This window comes from Rhinatrema bivittatum, chromosome 2 (assembly GCF_901001135.1).
Source record: "Rhinatrema bivittatum chromosome 2, aRhiBiv1.1, whole genome shotgun sequence".
Taxonomy (NCBI): Eukaryota; Metazoa; Chordata; class Amphibia; order Gymnophiona; family Rhinatrematidae; genus Rhinatrema; species Rhinatrema bivittatum.
In genome coordinates, this window is record NC_042616.1 from 486,325,895 (window position 1) to 486,350,665 (window position 24,771).

The window sequence follows — 24,771 nt, forward strand, 5'->3', positions numbered from 1 at the left end:
CTAATACAGAAATAAGAGACTACAAATTAGAAACAGAAACATGCAGACAAAACCGAAATAGAAAGCCTGAGAAACCAAACTGACAGTAGAATGCTGAAAGAGCAAAATACAAAAATATAAGAAATGCACATTCCCAAATTCGGCATATTCAAATTGCTAAAATCTCAAATGTTTTGGTTTTTTTTACCTTTGTTGTCTGATCTTTATATTATTCTAGTCAGTTGGTCCTGGTCTCTTTCCCATTTTTCCCTTGTCGCTCATTTCCTAATTTATTTTCAATGTCTATCTTCTCCTACTGTCTTCTTCCCTTCCTCGCTCACATACATACTTTCTCTCACAGACTCTGTCACACATACACACAATTTCTCATTCTCATATGTTCTCCCCCCACTCACATTCTCTACACATGCAAGCTCTCTCTACAAGCTCCATCATATACACACATAAGCTCTCCCTCTCTCACCCCCCCCCCCGGCTCCCATTCTCATGCAAATAGAGACCCACTCCCAGGCCCATGCACAGTCAAGCTCCCATTCTCAGGCCCTTTCCATTAGGCACAACCAAAGTCCTACAACTCTCCCCTTGCAAGGATGGGATCCCATGATAGCATTGCTCCATCAGGCCTCTTCCGATTGGGTGGGCCACTGGTATAGGGATTGGTGAAAGGGGGGCAGGCTAGATGAGACACATGGAAGGCAGGTGGGAGAGAGGAGGCAGAGGGAATGAAGGCGCGAGCGAGGACGACACAGGAGCTGGAGGGACAGAGACAGAGGATGGCTCGAAGGAGGGGGGGAGAGAGAGAGTCAATAGGGGCATAGGTCCGAGGATGGAAAGAGACAGAAGGGCACTGAAGATGAGAGGAGAAAGAGTGGGCACAGGGCCAGGATGAGACAGGAAAGAGACAGGAGGAGAAAGGAGGGAGCAAGATGAAGGGCGGCAGGAGGGAGATTCAGTCGAGGCACAAGGAACAGCAGGAACAGAGAGAAGACAGTAGCAGGGGATGGCACTCCCGTCCTCCCTATTTGCAGTACATTAGAGTGTCAAAAATAGTTGGACAACTTCTAATGCATTTGTCTTGCAGTTGAGTGTGTTACTGTCATAGTGGCAATTCTTGGGATTATCACAATAGAAAATGTGAAGCAACTTGCCGCCCACCCCAATCGGCGAGCAAAAAACAAAGTTTCTCAGATATGGACAAAACACACGAATACGTGGGGAGAGACGTGCACATGCATACGCATTTATACACATATAATGCCTACTTTACTAAGCTCCCCTTCCTCCAACACAACAGGAAAAACAATGGCCGTGTGTGTATACACAGGCGTCTGAGCCTCTCTCCGGAGCGTGCGTGGGGACATCATGTGGGAGGGGGGAGCTGGGGACATTACCTATCTTCGGGCTCCGCGTCATCGAACTGCCCCGGCACAGTGCGGCTCATTAACTCCTCCAGCCTTCGCCAGCTCATGCTCCCGCCGGCCACTCGCCTCGCTCACGCGCTCCGCACCTGAAACAAGCGGCCGCCACCACCACCGCCTTCTTTGACGGCGCACAGAATTGTACGCTCGCCACGTGCAGGAACCGACTACGGCACGGCAATAGGGACAAACTAACTCCCGCGGCGTTCTCTAAAGTTACAAGTGTCTCTGTCAAGATAGCGCCGAGCAAATGCATTGTCGTGGGAGAGAAGGCGAAGGGGGTCTAGGGCCCATAAGTGTCGCCAAGGAGAGAGAAGGAAGAAACGACAAGTGCTCTTCCCCTTCCCCCAGATAAAAAAAATAATAATAATAATAACAAAATGACGTGACCCTACCATCATCGTCACTTCTTTGTTTTCTACCTTATTGCCTCCCTTGCTCAATCCCCACTTTAGGTAAGTGTTTGGGCTGTATTCTGAGGATCAGCTTGTACAGTGGATATGTAACCAGTGCTTGTGATTTACTTATTCTCTTGGCTGTTGTCAGTGCTATAATAGTTTCCAAGATATCCATTTGAAATCTGTTTTATCTGTCGGCTCAAAAAGTGGTTCTAAAAGGCTACTGAGAACTAGATTTATGTCCTATTGTGGAGCGGGCTTTCAGAGAGGTGGCGTTCTACAGATATTCTATAGGACTAGAAGTTAAAGCCTTCCTCTTTTCAGGCTGCCACGGGATGGAGTCTTAGCAACTGCAATTATCTTGGGCTGCCGCAAGATAGAATCTGCGGCATCCCGTTACATGGTAGCTTCACTGCCCACCCCATGGCTACATAGACACTGCCCCTCCTTTTCAGCACGGGTCAGACGCTCCTCTTCCTTCCTAGGCTGCATGAGTAGGAAGGAGCACCCAGAGTTTTTGGAGGTTAGCCTGGAGATCCAGCAATTCCTCCAGAATTCCAGAGTCTCCAAGCCAAATCTGGAGAGTTCTTACGTATGGATTCTCGTCATCTATGTTACTGGCATTGACCATCTTGGAATCTCCCAATTTTTGTTTGTCTTTCTCTTTTTTTAGATGACCGCTTCACCACCCCTAAAGAAAACCCATATTATGCGCACCCGGGCAAGAGACATTCTGAGGGCGATCCTGGTAATTCTGAGTCCTAACTGCACACCTGTTTAGCAAAAATTGTATGGAAGTGTGTGGAGGCTTCCATAGAGTATGGCACACATGTCTACACTCTCTTACAGCATTACGTGATCTTGGATAACTTTTTATATCCTTTTCCTGATTTATAAAATTGAACTACTTTTGCTTGCAGATCCTTTGACAGTTCTTTTACATTCCCTGTGCTTCAGTAACCACCAAAGTCAGTGATGAAATGCACAAGGGTTTTTCAAGAGCTAATTACAATCAAACAAGGCACAGATGTCGATACCTACCCTTCATTGCCATCTCAACCTGTGCATATCAACTTTAGTGTTTATTATCAGCCCAAACATTCAAGGGTACATAAACTTTTGAACAGGATCATTTTGTTATTTCCTTTATTGCTATGGTTAAATGTGCTATTCTATGATGCATAATAGTTTTAATTTGAAACACATTAAAAATTACAGATGTGTTTTGTCTGATTACTCATGTTTCTTAAAATGCTACACATTTTACAAATTCTGCTAGGGGTATGTAAACTTATGACCACAACTGTGTGTGTATATATATATATATATATATATATATATATATATATATTGACATATACATAGAAATGAGTGAAAGGTGTTGTTTGTCTAATATCTTTCTTTGAGTTCCAGGGGATTCTTATCCTCAGAAATCCAATAGCGAGTACGTTGTTGTCCACACGGAAGCAGCAATCCTAATTGTGAGCATGGAGTAGGAATTTTTGCTCCTGAGCTAGTAACCCAGGATGGTATCAGGTTTTGGTTATGATGGGGATTTGGAAACCAAAATTAACAATTGTCTTTGGATAATTTTAGCTTTGACATAGGGTACTGAGGAACTGAGGCAGCACTGGACCCTTATATTGAGAAGAGGCTCAATGATGAGCTTTTGGTCTCTGCCTCCATCTGCTGGCCAGAGGATAATCCCACTTGTTCAGACTAGTCTGTCAGGACTCCAGGAAACAGCCTCTCACAGTAACTCACAACTTCTCACTTTAATAAAGCTTTATTATATAGCAAAAATGTTACGCTCGTCGCCTGCAGCAACCCCACGGTACAGCCCTCATACCTTGCTGCGCAGCCTGCAGGACCCAGCTCTTCGTTGCTGGTGGCGGTGGGCTGCCAGCCCCGACCTCGGGCGTCCACTAGCGCCTCTGACCTTGCATCATTTCCCAGACGGGACACCTCCAAAGTCTCTCTGCGTGGGCCACAGAGAGACGCCTCCAGTAGTGCTGTGCCTCCCTCTAGGCGCGTGCGCCACCTTGATACCTTTAAAGGGCCTATGGCGGGAACCAGGCTGCGGACCCGGATGATGAAGTCATGTCCTGCACCATATAAATATTCCGGTTTTCCACAGAAGCTTTGCCTTTGCCTCAGGTCTCCTTGGTTTGCCTGTCCCTGGTTTCCAAATGCTCGTTGCTTCTCTGTATCTCCTGATCGTGTTCCTGTGTCTTCGGTTCCTGTCTTCATGTGCTGATCGACTTCCTGGTTTGACCTCTGCTTCGTCTGACCACTCCTGCCTTCTCCGTGCCTTGACCATTGCTTCGCCTGACCACCCCTGCCTTCTCCGTGCCTTGGCCATTGCTTTGCCTGACCACACCTGCCTTCTCTGTGCCCTGACCCTAGCTATGGACTACTACGTTTCAGATTTTCTCAAGTCCAGATTTCCATGTTGTTTGCTACACCATCTTAGTGCTGCCAATCTTAATTCCAGCTTGAAAGTGACTTATCTGTCTCTATCCTCTGGACGTGGACTATTAAGGCTTCGGCATTCCTCTGCTCAGGCACCCTTAGTTTCTCCTGGTTCCTTGGTGCTTGAGTTCCAGTTCCATATCCCGTCCAAGATAGTACTACACCATCTACTGGCTGCTGTCTCTGTGCCGAACCTTCTACTACTCATACCGATTCTCGAGGCCCACCTAAGTCCTGCCAGCTCCGGCACCCAAATGCTCAACCCGAGGGGAACATGGGCTGGTATAGGTGAAGCTCCAGTGGCCTCTTGCTTCAACCCACGCCACCTGCTGATGGTGGGGATGCCACCTCAGCCCAAGAATCCACCTCCAATGCAACAAAAAAATGCCTTTTCACAAGTATGTCTTCACATGTTGTACTGAAATACACAACTTCAAACTATATGCATCTCACATCCACTAAAAATACTCACACCTATTACCCCAAACTCTCCCACCCCACCATTCATACAAATATCCAACCCACCATAACAAAGAATATTACTATTCTAAAATCAAAACATTTTTCATCATTTAGAGCTCTAAATTCCTAATTATATAATATAATGACAGTTACTACTGTCTCTATGAGGTTTTGTTTGAAGAAAATAGACTTCTCCTGTGCAATAACTTGCTGTAATTCCGATAGCTCAGACGCTTGCTGGTATAAAAAATAATCCTTGTATAGTATACAAGGTTTTACAAAATGTTGTTTTGCTGTAAACCGATGTGATATGTATTTTACATAAGTATCGGTATAAAAAAGTTCTAAATAAATAAATAAATATAAATATAATTATGATGAGGAACTTATCCCACTTGATGACTTGCTATAATCAAATAGCTTGCTGAAGTTCCAATGGCTCAATAGCTTATTAATGTCAAAGGACATTCATCCCAAGACATCTAAATTCACAGGATTTCAAACACTGAAAAAACCAGACATGCGGACTCTATCTCGTCCTGCCTGATGGTTGACTGTGTATCAGATTTTTCACTGGAACATCTTTTTTGTCTTACCGGACGATCAGTGTTGCTCAGGAAAACACTCAATCCTCACGGATTTTTCACTGGACCATCTTTTTATCACCCCAGATGAACAAACATGCTCAGAAAAATCAGCGATTCGGCAGCGCATAGCTGCCTGCATCAGGGGACAAACAACCCGACTTATTCTACAAAAAAAGATACATCAGTACCCAAACCCCCAGATTATTCTAAGCTACTCTATAGCTCCTAAAACATAAAACCCCCACTCACCTTGTCAATCACATGATGATCACACATTACTTAAAATTCCTTGAGCATGAACTTGCTCACATATTTAATGCAAAACACCGCCCCCCCACCCCCTGGAACTTCCAGTTTCACAGACGCACAGTCAAAACAACTTTATCGAGACCATAATGTTAGAGCATAACAATAACTCTCTCATGGTGAAAATATAAGATTTTCTAATGAAAATCTCCACATACTGGGACAAAAATAATAAAAAACTGAAATAATCACAATAAGGAACTCCACTCAATTTCTTTATTTAGACCTGCTGGAGCAATAGAATATATATCTTTGCTCTTTTGGAAACAACAATTTAATGAAATCACCCCCTCTAAAACGAGGGACAAATTGCTCCAAGACCACAAAAGTCAGGTCCTCCAGGGAATACCCAGCTTGTGAAGAATTATACTTGTGAAAAGGCATTTTTGCTATATAATAAAACTTTTATTAAAGTGAGAAGTTGTGAGCTACTGAGAGAGGCTGTTCCTTTTGGCATTTGTTGTCATTATATTTTGACAGTCTATGTATGTTTTAGGTTTTTGTGGTTAGGACTCCAGGAAAGCCAGTTAGCAGGTAATAACCTCATTGAACTGTAAGCGTATAAGAGACTATTTTTTTCTAGAAGTACTGTTTAAAAGGAAAAATATTTGTTAAGATATTTTATTACTAGACTGTTTTAAAACTTTTTTTTTTTGCTTTCCTAGTATAATAAACTGTTAAGATGTTTTACGTCAAGGTTCATTTATTGCTGAGGTTTGTTTATGGACCAACATTCCCTCACAGGACATTTTCCTAATTTTTTATCCCTGCTTTCCTTTCCTACTCCCAGGAGACAGACTGGGTGTATCACTTTATTTGACCACACAACGCCCAGCAGGAAAGAGGTCTGTTTAGAGGTGCCCCCTCATGAGTCCCTACCTACCATCACACCCTGGCCCTTAGCCTAGGACACCCAAGGGCAAGCAACTCCACCCTGAGGCAGTTTACAATGAATTTGGTATCTAAAGGAGCCTGAGAAATAGATCATTTATTTCACGGACTATAGTAAGCAGCAATTGCACTCAAATGAGCTCTAATGGAGTTTGTTTTTCAGGCCTGAATTGGACAATAATAACAGATATTCCAAGACTGATTCTTCATTACATGAAAAAGGATCTTTATTTTGCTTGTTGCACCAATTTAGTAAATCTTTTCCACATAAGACTGTAAGAACATTGAGTACTGGCTTTTCTAGCTGCAAGAAGCACTTGCTTCACTTGCTCAGAGAGAGGAAGAGAATCAATTTGCTTTCAGTATCCAAGCCATGAGAGCTAATGCTGCAAGATTGGGATGTAAAAGTGCTCCATTATATTAGGTCAGAAGATTTGGTACTGGTAGCTTTGGTAATAGACTGGGTCAGTTTGAAACAGTCTCTGTAGTCATGGAAACTAGGATTAGTGTAGCCAGTATGGGGCTATTAGAATTACATGTGCCTAGATTTATCCTTGTTTTTGGTATTACTCTGGAAATTGGTGGAAATGCATACATTAACTCATCCTTCCCACTTATCTAGAATATGTCTGGGGCTATTGCTTCCTGAGTCGGCATCTTGGAGCAGAAAAAGGGAAGTTTGTGATTCCACGGTGCAGCATAAAAATCCATATGTGGTTATCCCTATTGACAAAATATATCTTGAAGTCCTGAATACCAAAACATCCACTCGTGAGATTGCAGTTTCCGACTTAAATGGTCTGCCAAAATGTTGTCTTTTCCTGGGATATATATCACTTTTAGAACATTTCTTCTCTGAATTGCGCTCTTCCAGATTTTTAAGGCCTCCATACAAAGGGATTGAGAATCCATGCCACCTTGCTTGTTGATATACAACCTGGTTGTCTGTTCTCAATTGGATGATTGTTCCTAATATCCAGGACGGGAAGACCTGAAGAGCTCTTTGTCTCTCTCTTAGCTCTAGGAAGTTGATATGAAGAATCCTTTCCCAAGCTGACCATGTTCCTTAGGAGCAAATACATCCCTGAAGAAATGCATCTGTGGTAATTTCTAGCTGATACTGAAGGGGTGGAAAAGGGAACCAACATTCAGATGTACTAGTGCTGTCAATCATAATACTGGTGATTGCAACCTTGTGATTTAGAGGTTGAAGTAACTGATTCCATCATGTCTTTAGATGCCATTGCACTTTCCTCATATGGAATACTACTGCAGCCATGTGACCTAACATCTGCATAAAAACTCTTGCTATAACCTGGTCCCTTGCTGCAACTTTTCTGACAATATCTATCAGGTTTTGCACTCTGTTCTTTGGTAAGAAGGCTTTCTGAAGTCTTGTAATTAACTATGCTCCAACAAACTGAAATATCTGAGGTGGTTCCATATCTGATTTCTTCCAACTGATTAGAAATCCAAGGGATTGTAGGTGAAATGATACTAGAGCTGTGTTTTCCTTTACTTCTTTGTACAATATACTGGAAATTAATCAATTGGCTAAGTAAGAGAAAGAAGAATGTTCCTTTTGCAAAAATAAGCAGCCACTACTGCTAAACATTTGGGGGTAGATTTTCAGACGAGCGCGAACAGCCTACTTTTGTTTGCGGCCCGGCGCGCGAGCGGGACTCCTGCGCGCCGGGCCGCAACCTGGGGGCGGGTATGGAGGGCGCGGCCACGCCCCTGGGCCGTAGCCACGCCCCCGTACCCGCCCCCAAAACGCTGCCAACACGCCCCCGCAACGCCGTGCGCTCCGGCCCCGCCCCCGACACGCCTCCCTACACGCCCACTCCGAAAACCCCGGGACTTACGCGAGTCCCGGGGTTCTGCGCGCGCCGGTGAGCCTATGTAAAATAGGCTCACCGGCGCGCAGGGCCCTGCTCGCGTAAATCCGCCCGGTTTTGGGCGGATTTACGCGAGCAGGGCTCTGAAAATCCGCCCCTTACAGTTCAATGAGGGGTAGATTTTCAGACGAGCGCGAACAGCCTACTTTTGTTTGCGCTCCAGGCGCAAACAAAAGTACGCTGGATTTTAGTAGATACGTGCGTAGTCGCGCGTATCGGCTAAAATCCTGGATCGGCGCGCGCAAGGCTATCGATTTCGTATAGCCTGCGCGCGCCGAGCCGCGCAGCCTACCCCCGTTCCCTCCTAGGCCGCTCCGAAATCGGAGCGGCCTAGAAGGGAACTTTCCTTTGCCCTCCCCTCACCTTCCCCTCCCTTCCCCTACCTAACCCACCCGCCCGGCCCTGTCTAAACCCCCATCCTACCTTTGTCGGGGGATTTACGCCTCCCAGAGGGAGGCGTAAATCCCCGCGCGCGAGCGGGACTCCTGCACGCCGGGCCGCGACCTGGGGGCGGGTACGGAGGGCGCGGCCATGCCCCCGGGCCGTAGCCACGCCCCCGTCCCGCCCCCGAAACGCCGCGACGACCGGGCCCGCCCCCGACACGCCCCCCTCCGAGAACCCTGGGACTTACGCGAGTCCCGGGGCTCTGCGCGCGCCGGGAGGCCTATGTAAAATAGGCTTCCCGGCGCGCAGAGCCCTGCTCGCGTAAATCCGCCCGGTTTTGGGCGGATTTACGCGAGCAGGGCTCTGAAAATCCGCCCCTTGGTGAATACTCTTGGGACTGCTGAAAGTCCAAAAGGGAGCTGTCTGTAGTGGAGGTACTACTTGTGAGAATCATGAATGGGAATATGGAGATAAGCATCCTTTAAATCTAGAATGATGAGCCAATCTTTCTCTTGTAAAAAAAAGGAAGAATTATTCCCAGGGAATTCATCTTGAATTTCTCTTTATTCAGTTAAATATTGAGATTCCTGAGTGTTGAACTCGTGGTCTCTTGGACAGAGGTGGAGTTGGCAAAACCTGCAGGAAGGAGCCCTACAGGTCCCTACTGTCGGCAGGCAGAGATGGACGAGGTAGAGGCACAACTGGAGCTTCGCCTTTACCAGCCCATGTTCTCCTCAGGTTGAGCCTTTGGGTGGAAGGCCCAGCAGGTGGGCATCTTTGCTGATGGTCGTAAGCTCTGCTGAGATTGTTGGGCTGTAGTAGATGTAGTACAGACAAACCCAGAAGCAGGCTGGGGTCAGTAGCAGGAGGTATTCGAGAGAGAATCCAGGAGTCAGGCTGTGGTCAGTGGCAGGTGGTGTTCAAGAGATTATTCAGGAGAAAAGCTGTGGTCAATACTGGGTAACCATCCAAAAGGAGAGGCGGGACAGATAGGCAGGACAGGAGGCAAGGAGCAGAACAAGCAGGCAGATGAGGAGATGAGGATGAATTGAAGAACTGGACATAGAAACTGATGATGAAGAGGACCCATGGAAAAGAAGATGAAGACAAGAACCACTGGAATTGAAGATACGGAATGCAGGCACTGGAGAACGAAGACAAGGAACACTGAGGCAACTCACACTATAAGATGTAGGGAGACTTGTTGCTGAGGCACTGGAATGGTGTCTGCAGGGGCCTTATATAAGCCAGGAAGAGTGACATCATCAAGAGGGGCCTCCTGGTCATTCCCACTGCGAGTCCTTTAAAACTAATGATGTCTGGTGCATGCACGCTCTAGGAGGAGTGGGGTCTGCTGGTGTCGTCGGTGTCCTGCCACGGGAACTGTCTGTGGCATCCTGCTGCATTGAGGTGCAGCGTTCCTCTGCACTGGGAAGGAAGACAGTCCAGCTCAAAGGGTAGATGCACCGGTTTGCGGGAGGAGCCCACGGACCTCCAAACTCAACACCAATATCCAATATGGGTCTCTGTCTACCTGACTTTTTCAGGGCTAAGAAGTATCTCGAATAAAAACAATTGCCTGTTTGATTTTGGGGGACCCATTCTATTGCTTTTAATCATAGAAGGGGTGTTAATTCTTCCGCTGGTACTTTTAATTGTTCTTTCAAGTGACTGATCTCTGTACAGGCTTGATTTTGAGGAAGAGTGCAGAAATTCATGAGGTATCCCTGTGACAGTTCTCAGTACCCATTTGTTTATTTCGCCCCACCTTCCAGAGAAGTATTGCAGCCTGTCTCCCACTGGAATATGAGGGAGTAATTTGTCAAAAACCATTTGGTTGTTTAAGGTTAGTTTCAGAATTGGAGGCGAAATACTACCCAGAGGATTCGGAGTAGAAATTTAATGCTCTGATTTCCTTTCAGTTTCTAAATCGGTTGGTGTTAAAGAAAATAAGAACATAAGATATGCCATACTGGGTCATATCAAGGATCCATCAAGCCCAGTATCCTGTTTCCAACAGTGGCCAATCCAAGTCACAAGTACCTGGCAAGTACCTAAATATTAGATAAATCACAAGCTACTATTGCTACTAGCTTATAGATTTTTCCTGCATATCAGGGTACTGGAAGACTTATTTTCGTCGATTTGATTTTGGCACCGAAGAATACTTAGATGTTTGACTGATGAGCTTTGCATCTTCAGAGTCAATGATGCTTGTTTTTTGGCACAGTTTCTGTCTCCTATATTTTAAAGCTTTTGGGGACACATCTCCGCACTGCTTGCATGACTTTACTTCATGCTTCATGCCTAAACAATAAAGACACTCAGTGTGGCCATCCAGTGTTGCCATTTTTTGGAAACACAGCACATTTTATGAAAGGAATTTTACTTTGTTTTGAAGATTTGTCAGACATTCTCATTTTTTTAAATGAGAGAAACCTGATCCACACAGACTATTACCGAAAAAAACCCAACAAGAAACGATGAAGAAATGGAACGGCAGGCAGAGAGCAAGCTCCAATAATTTTCCACACAGCTATTCACCGGAACGAATGAAACTGAGGGAAACGTGAGCATAGCAGCAGCGTGGGGACTTTTATGCATGCTCTGAAAAACCTTTGAGACCTTTCAGAGCTAAAGAGAGCATTAATGTTTTTTCCACAATGGATGATGTCACCATACACTTGGCTGTTTGTACAGCTTGTCCATGGAGAATGCTCTGTCTAGTTCCAAAAGTTCTCTAAGGTCTTTCAAGGGTAGAAATCTCTTGTGTGTTGGGGAAGACTATAGTGATAGGAGTATACTACCGTCCACCTGGTCAAGATGATGAGACGGACAGTGACATGCTAAGGGAAATTAGGGAAGCTAACCAAATTGGTAGTGCGGTAATAATGGGAGACTTCAATTACCACAGAAAACACAAGTGCAGGCACACAGTTCAATCCTGACAGAATGCTCACAACCGGTGTATATGTTAACATATACACCGGTTGTGAGCATTCTGTCAGGATTGAACTGTGTGCCTGCACTTGTGTTTTCTGCGATATCGCTTGGAGTGCAGGATTCTGCTCTTATGTACTGTTGGTCTTAGACTTCAATTACCCCAATATTGACTGGGTAAATATATCATCGGGATATGCTAGAGAGATAACGTTCCTGGATGGAATAAATGATAGCTTTATGGAGCAATTGGATCAGGAACCGACAAGAGAGGGAGCAATTTTAGATCTAATTCTCAGTGGAGCACAGGACTTGGTGAGAGAGGTAACGGTGGTGGGGCCGCTTGGCAATAGTGATCATAATATGATCAAATTTGATTTAATGACTGGAAGAGGAACAGTGTGCAAATCCACGGCTCTCGTGCTAAACTTTCAAAAGGGAAACTTTGATAAAATGAGAAAAATTGTTAGAAAAAAACTGAAAGGAGCAGCTACAAAAGTAAAAAATGTCCAAGAGGCGTGGTCATTGTTAAAAAATACCATTCTAGAAGCACAGTCCAGATGTATTCCACACATTAAGAAAGGTGGAAAGAAGGCAGAACGATTACCGGCATGGTTAAAAGGGGAGGTGAAAGAAGCTATTTAGCCAAAAGATCTTCATTCAAAAATTGGAAGAAAGATGCAACAGAAGAAAATAGGATTAAGCATAAACGTTGGCAAGTTAAATGTAAGACATTGATAAGACAGGCTAAGAGAGAATTTGAAAAGAAGTTGGCCATAGAGGCAAAAACTCACAGTAAAAACTTTTTAAAATATATCCGAAGCAGAAAGCCTGTGAGGGAGTCAGTTGGACCATTAGATGATCGAGGGGTTAAAAGGGCACTTAGAGAAGATAAGGCCATCGCGGAAAGATGAAATGATTTCTTTGCTTCGGTGTTTACTGAAGAGGATGTTGGGGAGGTACCCATGATGGAGAAGGTTTTCATGGGTAATGATTCAGATGGACTGAATCAAATCACGGTGAACCTAGAAGATGTGGTAGACCTGATTGACAAACTGAAGAGTAGTAAATCACCTGGACCGGATGAAATACACCCCAGAGTTCTGAAGGAACTAAAAAATGAAATTTCAGACCTATTAGTAAAAATTTGTAACCTATCATTAAAATCATCCATTGTACCTGAAGACTGGAGGATAGCAAATGTAACCCCAATATTTAAAAAGGGCTCCAGGGGCGATCCGGAAACTACAGACCGGTTAGCCTGACTTCAGTGCCAGGAAAAATAGTGGAAAGTGTTCTAAACATCAAAATCACAGAACATATAGAAAGACATGGTTTAATGGAACAAAGTCAGCATGGCTTTTCCCAAGGCAAGTCTTGCCTCACAAATCTGCTTCACTTTTTTGAAGGAGTTAATAAACATGTGGAAAAAGGTGAACCGGTAGATGTAGTATACTTGGATTTTCAGAAGGCGTTTGACAAAGTTCCTCATGAGAGGCTTCTAGGAAAAGTAAAAAGTCATGGGATAGGTGGCGATGTCCTTTCGTGGATTGCAAACTGGCTAAAAGACAGGAAACAGAGAGTAGGATTAAATGGACAATTTTCTCAGTGGAAGGGAGTGGTCAGTGGAGTGCCTCAGGGATCTGTATTGGGACCCTTATTTTTTAATATATTTATAAATGATCTGGAAAGAAATATGACGATTGAGATAATCAGATTTGCAGATGACACAAAATTGTTCAGATTAGTTAAATCACAAGCAGATTGTGATAAATTGCAGGAAGACCTTGTGAGACTGGAAAATTGGGCATCCAAATGGCAGATGAAATTTAATGTGGATAAGTGCAAGGTGATGCATATAGGGAAAAATAACCCATGCTATAATTACACAATGTTGGGTTCCATATTAGGTGCTACAACCCAAGAAAGAGATCTAGGCGTCATAGTGGATAACACATTGAAATCGTCGGTTCAGTGTGCTGCGGCAGTCAAAAAAGCAAACAGAATGTTGGGAATTGTTAGAAAGGGAATGGTGAACAAAACGGAAAATGTCATAATGCCTCTGTATCGCTCCATGGTGAGACCCCACCTTGAATACTGTGTACAATTCTGGTCGCCGCATCTCAAAAAAGATATAATTGCGATGGAGAAGGTACAGAGAAGGGCTACCAAAATGATAAGGGGAATGGAACAGCTGCCCTATGAGGAAAGACTAAAGAGGTTAGGACTTTTCAGCTTGTAGAAGAGATGGCTGAGGGGGGATATGATAGAGATGTTTAAAATCATGAGAGGTCTAGAACGGGTAGATGTGAATAGGTTATTTACTCTTTCGGATAATAGAAAGACTAGGGGGCACTCCATGAAGTTAGCATGGGGCACATTTAAAACTAATCGGAGAAAGTTATTTTTTACTCAACGCACAATTAAACTCTGGAATTTGTTGCCAGAGGATGTGGTTAGTGCAGTTAGTATAGCTGTGTTTAAAAAAGGATTGGATAAGTTCTTGGAGGAGAAGTCCATTACCTGCTATTAAGTTCACCTAGAGAATAGCCACTGCCAATAGCAATGGTAACATGGAATAGACTTAGTTTTTGGGTACTTGCCAGGTTCTTATGGCCTGGATTGGCCACTATTGGAAACAGGATGCTGCACTTGATGGACCCTTGGTCTGACCCAGTATGGCATGTTCTTATGTTCTTACTTACAACAGGAACAATGAACCAGGAACTAGGAGGTCTCAGATGAGAATCAGCAAAGCATGCTGGTCTTCAGGTACCTTCCGGCCACTCTGAAAGCCCTTTCGGACTACTGTTTAGGAACAACTTAGAGGTAGGACAGACAAAGGCTGAGGACTCTGAACACTCCTGACAAGACAAAGGCTCTGAAAACGTGGAACAAGACAAAGCTTCTGAAGACTTGGAACACAACGAAGGCCCAGGATTTGGAACAAGCTGAAGGCTGGAACAAGAACTCTAGAGACCTGGCCTTAGCTCATTAGAATAAGGCATTCTAAGGAAGAAAGAAAAGCAAAACATACTATGCAATGTGCTCTTTATGTTTATATATGTTGATCCACATTATCAATTATTGGGACTTTTTTTGATTCATAGCTAACCCATCTTTGTATCACAATGATCTTCTGAGAATCTAGCTAACTGCCTAAAATAATTTTCACACACTTTGAAGGATCTTGCAAAGTGATGAGGAACCGGAGAAGTAGCCTTTTAAAGGCCCAAGGCATTGATGTCATCAGGAGGGGCCACAGGGCCCACCCCATCAGCATTGTGATGAGGAGGTCTTTCACAGAGCTGTCACAGAGTTCAACCCGTGCGGCTTGAGAAGAAGAGGCCCATTGCAGGGCCAACAAGGAGCTCAACCTGTGCAGCCCAAGAAGAAGAGGTCCGTCACAGGGCTGTCACAGAGCTCATCCTGTGTGGCTTGAGAAGAGGCGACCCATCACAGAGATGCTTAGAGCTCATCCCGTGCAGCCTGAGAAGAGGAGGACTGTCTCAGGGCTGTCACGGAGCTCATCCTGAGTGAGAAGATCTGATGCAGGGCCGTTGCAGAGCTCATCCCTCACGGCCCGAGAAGAAGAGGCTCATCACGGCCATCATGGAGCTCATTTTGTGTGTCCCAAGAAAAGGAGGCTTGTCGCAGCAAGGAGGCCCAGAAGAGAGGGAGAGCCCTGATAGAGTGTGTGGGAGTGAGAAGTTTGTGTGGGTGTATGTGTGTGCAAGAGAGTGAGAGTATGGGAGTGAGAAGCTTGTGTATGTGTGAGAGAGAGCATGGGAGTGAGAAGCCTGTGTGTGTGTGTGAGAGAGAGCATGGGAGGAAGAAGCTTGTATGTGTGAGAGGGACCATGGGAGTGAGTAGCTTGTATGTGTGAGAGAGAGCATGTGGGACTGAGCCTGTATGTATTTTTGAGAGAGAAAACATGTGGAGTGGACAGCCTTGTGTGTGTGAAAGAGAGACCATGTGACCAAACAATTAGAAAAATAGGATCAAACAAAGTTAAAATATATATATATATATATATATTTTGACTTTCAGCGATTGAAATATGCCATCTTTGGGAATTTGCATTTCTTCTATATTTGTATTTTACTTTTTCTTCAATATTCCACTGTTCACAGAGTCTGGTTTCTTGGGTTTTCCATTTCAGTCTTGTCTGCATGTTTCTGTTTCTAAATTGTAGTCTCTTATTCTGGATAAAGGTTTGTCTGTGTTGCACATGTGTGACAGAGGTGCAGTATTTCGGCTGGCGTGTAGTTTCTCTGTAGGGATTTGTAGCACTCCAGCTTGTTTGCCCAGTAGGTGATGCATTAGTGTTCTAGGGCAGTGATGGCCAACCTTTTGAGCTCAGTGTGTCAAAATTCATAAAAAAAAACTGAGCATCACTCGGGTGGTGTGTCACTTCTAGAAAAATCCATAATTTTGTGATATTTGTAGCTCTAATAACAAAAAGTTATAATTTTAATATATGTACTGTATTTATTAATAAAGCAAAAACAAATAATTATTTACCTTACCTGTTTAGTGACTTTTTTGTTGCTGAATTTCATTGGTTAAATCTTCAATTAAAACTAATAAGGATTTTAAAAAGCCCCTGCTGTCCCCTTCTGTGGGAGCTCTTGATTTCCAGTCACCCTGATATTGTCGAGGATTAGGAGGTTATCTTCTCTCTCTCTCACACATACTCACATGTCCATTCTCTCTCATACATACACTGTCACACACATACACATTCATGCTCTTATATCCACCATAACCTCTCGCTCTTACAGACACTGACACACTCTCAGGCTGTAAGACACTCTCTCCCCCTCCACACCCCCCCCCCCCCACACACACACACACACACAAACTCTTACTCCCTTGGATTTTCTCATACACACTCATGCTCACACACTCACGGGCTCCCTCACATACACACACACCCAGGCAAGCTCCCAGTCATTCTCAAACACACACACAGACCCCCAGGCAGGCACCCATGCATTCACACACATACACCCCCAGGCAGAGTCCCATTCATACACATGCACACACTAAAGGCAGACCCTCCTCTCTTTTGCCAGCAACCTCGAAACCTCTCACATTCCTCTGCTGCCACTATCACTGCTGCCACATGGCTATTAGGGAGGTGCCGATTGCTGCTACTGACACTGAAGCCCATTCTGCTGCCTCCTCTGTGCAGGCCCCTTGGGCTTCCACTTTCTCCATGCTGATCTCGTACATTGTGAGATCCGCATAGAGAAAGTGCTATTCTTGCACATTCCCAATCACTAAAAAGTAATTTATTTTTTTTTATCTTTGCTGTCTGATCTTAGTTTTCTAATTGGTTGGTCACAGGTTTGTTTTTTTTCCACCTTCCCTTTCTTATTTTTTTTGCCAATTCCTTATATATTGTCTTTTTTTCTATTTCTTTACTCTCCATCTTCTTCCCTCAAACACACAGTCAAGTTCTCATTCTCATATGCTTTCTCTCTAACACACACACACACGCTCTCACTGTCACATGCTCTCTCTCATACAATCATTCATTCACACAGTCTCTCACTGGCACATGCTGTCTGACTCTCACACACACAGGCTCTCTCTCACTCCCACATGCTGTCTTGCTCAAGCACAGGCTCTCACTGTCACATGCTGTCTCTCTCACACACACACAGAGGCTCTCACATGCTGGCTCTGCAAACATTCAGGTCTTCACTCTCTCACACACAATCTCTCAACTCATCTCATACATGCGCGCACACACACACACACCCTCTACAGACCCTCGGCCTCTCTCTCACCTCTGGGCCTCCTCTTCGCGGGTCGCCGCAGGATGGGCTCTGCAGCGGCCCTGATCTTCTCGGGCCGCGGCGGCCCTGCTACCGGGCCTCTTCCTCTTCTCGGGCCGCTGCGACTTGAGATTCGCGGCGGCCTGTAAGCGCTGCTCCTGTTCTGCATGCGCTGATGCTCCTTCTCCTTCCTGCCCACGTGGCTCCGGCAACGTTTACTTCCGGGGCCGCACAAGCAGGAAGGAGGAGGAGCATCAGCGCATTTAAACGCTATCTTTTTCTTTGGGCCGTGGTGACGTGATCCTCACCACGGCCCTGCCCATCTGCCTGTCGCTGCGCCGCATGAGCCTCATTGCGCCCGGGGGCATGGGGGGGGGGGGTGGGTAGAGGGGTTCGGAGGATGGGGGGATACTAAAAAACTAATTTTAAAGGGTCTGGCTTTGTTTTTGGGTTATCGGCTTGGCGCAGCCGATTAAAGAAAAAAAAATAAAAATAAAATAATTTCCTGATAGTCCACGAAACGCTGTGCGTGTCAACAAAAACGTCTCGGCGTGTCATAGGTTAGCCATCACTGTTCTAGGGCCTGGTATAATGTTTACCTTGCTGTCTTTCAATAGATAAGGTTGCTGCTGTTTGAGTATTGAGAGTTACTGCTGTTGTAGAATGGTATGGCAAGGCTCTAGATATTTTTTTTTAATTATATTTTTGTAAGGTTTATGTTACTTCACAATGTGCTTGGCAGTGGAGGGAGTTTGATTTGCTGTTACTGAAGTAATACCAGATTCTGAATATATATTTTTTTTTGCATGTTGGATTATAATATTAACAATCCTAGTTCTACTCTCCACCCATTGTGAATCTTAAGTTTTTATGATTCTTATGATTATTACTGTTTTATTGTAGTTATGTTATATTCTGCATTTTTGGAAAGAGGATTCATAAAAGAAAACATATGTTTTATTACGTGATTGGATCTGATGTTTCTGTTGTGTTCTTTATTTGTTATATGATATTGTGTATTTCTAAACTGCAAGACATAAAATAAATTGATATACAGATCAATAAGCTATTTGTAATGTTGGTAAGTGCTTGAAACAAAATATTTTAAAGCGTCACTCATAATGCATGATGGCTGTTGCAGAGTACAAAGAAATCCATTGTCAGGTGCAAGGGCTCAAACTTATTTGGCTATTGCCCACCCATGTTAACCTTGGGCGGTCCAAAACAATTCAGTTCTGGCTACACCACTGCTGGCAAGTGGCAACCCTCTGTTGCTAGCACCTTTTTTTTCTTTCCTGCAGGGAGCTTGGCAGCTCAGCCAGTAGTCGCAGGGTGATGATTCATCAGCAGCCAATCAAAGGCTGCAGGAACAGCAGAAGGCGTCTATCGCTGCAGCGTGCAGTTTTCCACCACTGTGCTCCTGAAACACTTTTCTAACAAGAAAGAAGGGATTTAAATGAAACTCAGACCTGGAAGGTATGTTGTTTCTTTACAGCTTGCTTTTTGTGCTGGTATCACTGACATTTTCTAGCAAAGCAGCACCACTAAATATATCTAATTCCAGACAGGATTTTCTATATAGAGAAAATATGGTGGAAATGAAAGTAGCCTCAAGTCTAAATCTGCATAGCGGAAGCCTCTCAACCCTGAATACAGCCATCGTTATGAGGTGGTCTGATTTCTGGAGCATTAAATGTTAGGATTTAAGGGTAAAAGTTTTACAAAAAAAGTCCCAAAAACCCCCACAAGATAAGGTGGCTTGAATAGGAGCTGTGTCAAGGGACTAAGCACTCTCTAGTAAAGAGAACATGAGGGGGTGTTAGGCCACAAAAGACTTCTCGCAAAGCTTACATTTTTATTTGCCTGCAAAAACCTGAGATTTGTTCTTGTTGTACTTTCTGTAACCTGTAATTTTAATTTTACTGTTATTTTTTTTCCTGTCTCCTTTTTTTTTAAAATTTTTTATTTATGCTATTTATATAAATTAACAAGCATTAACTTGTAATAGAATATACTACAATACAGATTTGGTAATATTCAATGATACAAACAGGTATTCATAACACTCCTCTGCTTGTAGAGAAAATATAAGAAAATGGAGAGCTTCAAAATAGAGCGCATTTAACAAAGTAAAATATCAGGAACACCTGAAAGTTACCATCCGCTATATTTCAACTTACACCTTTAACAGCATGCCTATGTGGGGCTAGCTTGGCAATCTAAGAACACTCTCAGCTGACTAGGTTCAAAAAAGACATCTTTTCCCCTGATACGTTAAACAACATTTGCATGGAAATTGCAGCTTAAAAGTTATTCCTTTCTGTACTGCCTCTCTTCTTAATTCCAAAAAGGACGCCTGCTCCCGCTCCAGAGCATGTTCCCCCAGCGACCTTCTCACCCGGTGTAGGCGGAGGTACAGCAGTGAAGAAGCTTCCAATTGTTGGTTGCGATGATTCCAGGGGGGTAGAGATTGTCTCTCCAGCCCTTACTCGGGCTTTACGCTTAGTATGAGGCATTGGGGAAAATTTAAAAGAAGAAAAGTTCAGGGGCTCCTTACGTTGCGACCAGTCAGGCGGCCATCTTGGAAGGCTCTCCTTTTTATTTTAATTATTATGTGTATTACTTTGGCAACCCATGTAAAATTGTCATGCCAATAAAGTTACCTGAATCTGCTCATTGCCTGATTGGCGCTGCTTGTAAGAAAACAGAGCGGTCTGCCTGCACAGCCCAACCTCTGTGCGCACACTCCCAAGCCTGCTGAAGTTGTCATTGTCACCACTGAACTTTTCCTCCATCTTGGTCCTGAACCCAAAGCTGCTACCTTCCCCCACTTCACCCTCCTGAAGTTTCCTAACCCTGCTGCTGCCTGGGAACCAGAGACAGAGATTTGAAGACAACCAGGGAAAGAGATATATTTTGGACTTGTGATAGCTGAGGATTAGCTTCCTGGAGGATGGAGGAGAGGTAGAGTAGCACTGTTGGATTGGAGGGTGGAGGAAAGGGGGTTGGGGGAGAAAGGGAGGGTATTGAGTACAAGGGAAGTTCAAGGCAAGCTGCTGCCTGAGGAGAGGGATGAGATGGCAAAAGGGGTACGTTCAAAGGTTTCTCACCAATTCACCCCTTTTCCCAACCAGACTCTCTCTCACCAGTCACCCCCCTTAACAACCATTCTCACCAGTCACCCCCTCCCTACCAGTCTCTCTCTCTCTCTCTCAAAGTCAACCTCCAGCAATCACTCTTTCACCCCAGCCCCTCCCTTGCCCTGCTGCCTGCAGCAGCTTCACTCCGGACTCTGAGAGTGTCTTAACAGGGCCAGGGAGTGGGGGGGGAGGAGCAGAGTCTGCATTTGGCCCTATTCGAAGACCAAAGGCGAGATTGTCCCTGCAGCAATGCTGCCAAAGAGGGACCTGCTCAGTGCCTCCTGGGTCTCCACTCCATGTCCCCAGGTCTGTGTGCTGCCTCAGCTCTCCCATCTTCTTGGAGCTTCCCATTTGCTCCCCCCCCAGCACTCGGTTTATGGGCTGCCAGAGCCTCGCTTGGCTCTTCCTTCTTTTCAGACAGAGTGGACAGGGAAACTATAATTATAATCCAGCACTGCTGCTGCTTATCTTGAGATCCTGCAGGGCTTAGCCAAACCTGCAGCAAACAGGAAGCAGAGAGAGGGTCAGGTACACTAGGCTGGTGCAGCCTTCCAGCTGTGCTGAATCTCATTCAGCAGAGAACAGCTCTCAGTTTCCTTATCCAGCCCCTCCCCTTCTTCAGTCACAGAACTGTCCCACTCTCTGCTTTTCTTCCATCCCAGATTCCTATTCTTACCCTCCCCCTTCACTTTTCCCCATCGCCAGTCCTCCTCCTTTCCTTATCCCTGGACCTCTCGCGGCCTTCTCATCCATGAGATCTCTTCCCTGTACAGATTCATGAGATAGATTTTCTTCACCCAATAAAAGGTAAATAAATTATACCAACATAAGCAAGGTTATAAAAGAGGGAAATTCCTGTCAGTGTATCTCAGAATTTTCACATTTTTGCTACAGAATATACCCCTTAGCTGCTGCAAGAAACTCAGGGTCTGTGGCTTAGACCCATCCCCTGCTGCCCAACCTTTCATTGGAGGGGGAGCATAGCACCATCAGTGCCTAGGGGTGGAAAAAATCCTAAATCTGTCCATGGAAAGCATAGAGGGCAATAAAGAAAGGAGAGGTGGGAAGAGAGATGGGGCACAGAGAAGAGGGTGTGGGGTGAAAGAGTGGGAGGTAGAGAGGGATGGGGGACAGAGGGGAAGAGAGTGGGGGGTGGAGCAGAGAGAAAGAGTGTAGGATGAGGTAGAGGAGATAGGGAGTCACCCCTAAGCACCAGGCAGCTGAAGGGAGAGGTGAGGGAGATGGGAATGCTCAGATGAAGGCCCAAAGCTGGCTACAGGACTGAAGTGCAGGAGCCAAGGCTGCTGTTAATATCAGTACATTTTGAATATGGCACAGATTTTTTAGCCTGCCCAATCCCAGCTAGTTTTCAGAAAAAAGATATCTGTGTACAGAGTTTGAATGTTGGCATATGATACAGATAAATACATGCATACCCTTAAACTTGAGTGTTGATTGATGGCATATAATACACACAATAGTGGTATTCCATTACATGCATTCATTTTTAACATAAATTATGCCTGCAAGGTTTGCAAACAAATCTCCGCAGTGCCCCTTTTAATGCAGCTAAAAGTACACATGAAAATATATATGTACATTCAGGTAGCTCAATATCGACGTTTGGAATTTCAGCCAGGGTACGGGTGTAAATCCTCATTTTACACATGTAAATCCCAAGTGAGCATTTGAAAATGTCTAATCTGTTAAAACTGATGCAAGAAGCAGAGTTCTCTTTCAATTTAATCTTCATTTTTGGAGGAATGCTATTGAATTTTAGAGGTGTCAAATGAGTTTTAAACATAAATCCAGATTACTTAAAGGGGAGAGAGACAAGAGTAGCATTGTGAGATCCGTGGGGGAAGAAAAACAGGATGTTGAGCTCCATGGGAAGTGGGCAGAACTTTGTGAATACCTTAAGAATTTAATTACAAAATGAGCTATCTGTTGAATTTTGCTGCATGCAGTTTTGCACAGAACACCTGTTGCCATACTGTAAACTATACGAGTGAGAATAATGTTGAAAATACCATCATGTTAACCGTTATTTGGTCTTTTGAAGACTGGGCTTTGGAACTCCCTTTCCATGGATTAGTTTTGGGCTACACTGTATCTTGTTTTGGGCTACAAACTCCGTTTTAAATCCGGCAACACTGCCCGAGTGGGCGGTGCCTTGTGTCAGCTGGATTCAGAATGGGAGGGCGCTGCGGCCCAACCAGACTGTGAGCGGGCTGACAGCGCCTTCCTGCCTGTGCCAGAGGGAGCAATAGGAGGAGGAGGAGGAAGAAAGCCGCGGCTGGCGCCTGCAGTCGGAGACAGCCCCTAGGGCCGGGGCCCTGACGTGGTGCGCGGATGCCTCTGTGGCCAGGTTCGTATGTGTGCAAAGTTTACGGCTCTGCTCCTCCCGTTCCCCTTCCGCCGAGGGCGAGCTTTGTCGGAGTGAAAGCGAAACTGCGGCGGCTGTCGCTTTTCCCAGAAGTGCTGGCGGCCGCCTGCGCTCTTCCCCCCCCCCCCCCCCCCGTAGATTGCCAGAAAGCAGAACCAAGCCCAGCCTCCCGACCACCGAATCGTGGCAGGAGCTCGCGGGACTGCCGCCTGCTCCAGGCGGTAAGCAGCACTGCTCAAAGAGAGAAATACCTTCAGCGTCATTTATACCTTGCAGCCATGTATAGTGATTTTACAATACTCATTGATGTTTCCCCATGTAGCTTTTAGGATTCATTGGGCAATTTTCCGATTAGCTACCTAACTTATAATATTTATTTTTTTAAATCTTAAGTAGAGAAGATTATTAACGAAACTTGTTTTTTCCGTCTCCTGTAGCCATTTTACAGGCAGACTTATCTCCCTCTCTGCCCAGGGAGATTCGTTTACTAGACAGCTACCTGTGTTTTTGTAAACAGTTAGAAGACTGTCTTTTTTTTCAGTTCCTCTTTGGAGTAAGGTTTATTTTGCTGGGCTGCCTCCGTCTAGGCCAGCGGTTCTCCACCGGTGTTTCGCCACACTTCCCGGTCCTCCGCCCGGACGCGGCGGGACAGCTGCAGGCGGCGGCACCGTCGTGCTCTCTCCCCGCCGCGTGGAAGAGGAAGTGGCGAGCAGCAGGTGCGTGCACGGGAAGGAGAGACCATGCTAGTGTGCGGGCAGAATCAGCCCGAAGAAGAGAAGAGAGGCGAGCAGCGCGGCTGGGAGTAAAACGAGGAACAATGTCAATCCCCGCCCCGCGGCCGATGGGACTCCTTTCTCCGTGAGGGCTGAAAGTGGAGGAGGCTGCTGCTGCCGCAAGTTCAGAGGGGTGGGGAGTGAATGAGCAAGCATATGTGTTTGAGATCCTGTGTGTGTGTGACAGCATGTATGTGTGATTGAGAACCTTTGTGTGTGAGAGAGATCATGTGTATGTATGATTAAGAGCCTGTGTGTATAAGTAACAGGTCAATCCAGTAACGAGCGGTAGGAAGAGCTGCGTTAGTGCCCGGCGCACCCGCAATTGCCGCACGCACAGTCCAGCTCACCTACCGCTCGATCCTGTATGTAAATAGCTTGCAAATGCAAGCTAAGTTTAAGAAGCGTCCGTGAAGCGTTAGGTCTGTGCAACCCGTTTTACTGTATAGAGCGCTATACAGCGCCTATATGGTAACCTGGGTGCCCGGGCCTAACGCTTCACCGACTCGCTGGTATCTGTCATTTGAAATGAAAGGTACCAGGAAGTGGACAGTTCTCCGCTCGGGATTGTCAGCCCTCTCTCCCCTCCTCCCGAAGCAACAAAAGCGAAAAAAATCGAAAAAAAAAAAGTTGCGAGAGAGAGGATTGGCAGTACACTGCACAGGAAGAGCACCAGAATCTGCTGATCCCTCCCTGCCCATGTGGCTTCCCAGCTCCAACCAATAGCATCAAAGCGAGTCAGTACTCCGAGTCGGACGGAGGCAGGAGCTAGAAAATGCAGGCAGCTGCCCAGACTACCAAGCGATGAAGCGACTTACTTTTTTTGCAGCCCCCCTCCGGAGACGGACATCGGCGAGGAAGACCGCAGCTGCCCGCGAAGATGGACGCCTGCACGGGCGAAAGCAGCCCCTGTTCGTGCAATTGGGCCGC

General features: G+C 45.4%; 2 protein-coding genes across 8 annotated transcripts in view; one reads left to right on the forward strand and one right to left on the reverse strand.

Annotated features, from left to right (window-relative positions):
- The window catches only part of RIOK1 (RIO kinase 1), a 122,215-nt gene extending 120,602 nt beyond the window's left edge, over nt 1–1,613 (reverse strand). The window contains exon 1 of the mRNA XM_029590547.1: nt 1,392–1,613. Within this exon, the coding sequence (XP_029446407.1) occupies nt 1,392–1,468 (77 nt within the window). The 5' untranslated portion in view covers nt 1,469–1,613. The remainder of the gene's footprint in view (nt 1–1,391) is intronic.
- A 45-nt stretch (nt 1,614–1,658) lies between these two features.
- The window catches only part of RIPK1 (receptor interacting serine/threonine kinase 1), a 210,465-nt gene continuing 187,352 nt past the window's right edge, over nt 1,659–24,771 (forward strand). Inside the window, exons 1-3 of one of the 7 annotated variants that reach the window (XM_029590539.1) lie at nt 1,659–1,873; nt 2,490–2,564; nt 18,844–19,018. The gene's annotated coding sequence lies outside the window, so the exon portion shown is untranslated. Of the gene's footprint in view, nt 1,874–2,489; nt 2,565–18,843; nt 19,019–21,389; nt 21,490–22,865; nt 23,051–23,157; nt 23,290–23,620; nt 23,785–24,771 lie in introns of those variants that run through there. The other 6 variants (XM_029590542.1, XM_029590543.1, XM_029590538.1 and 3 more) reach the window with 6 other exon arrangements.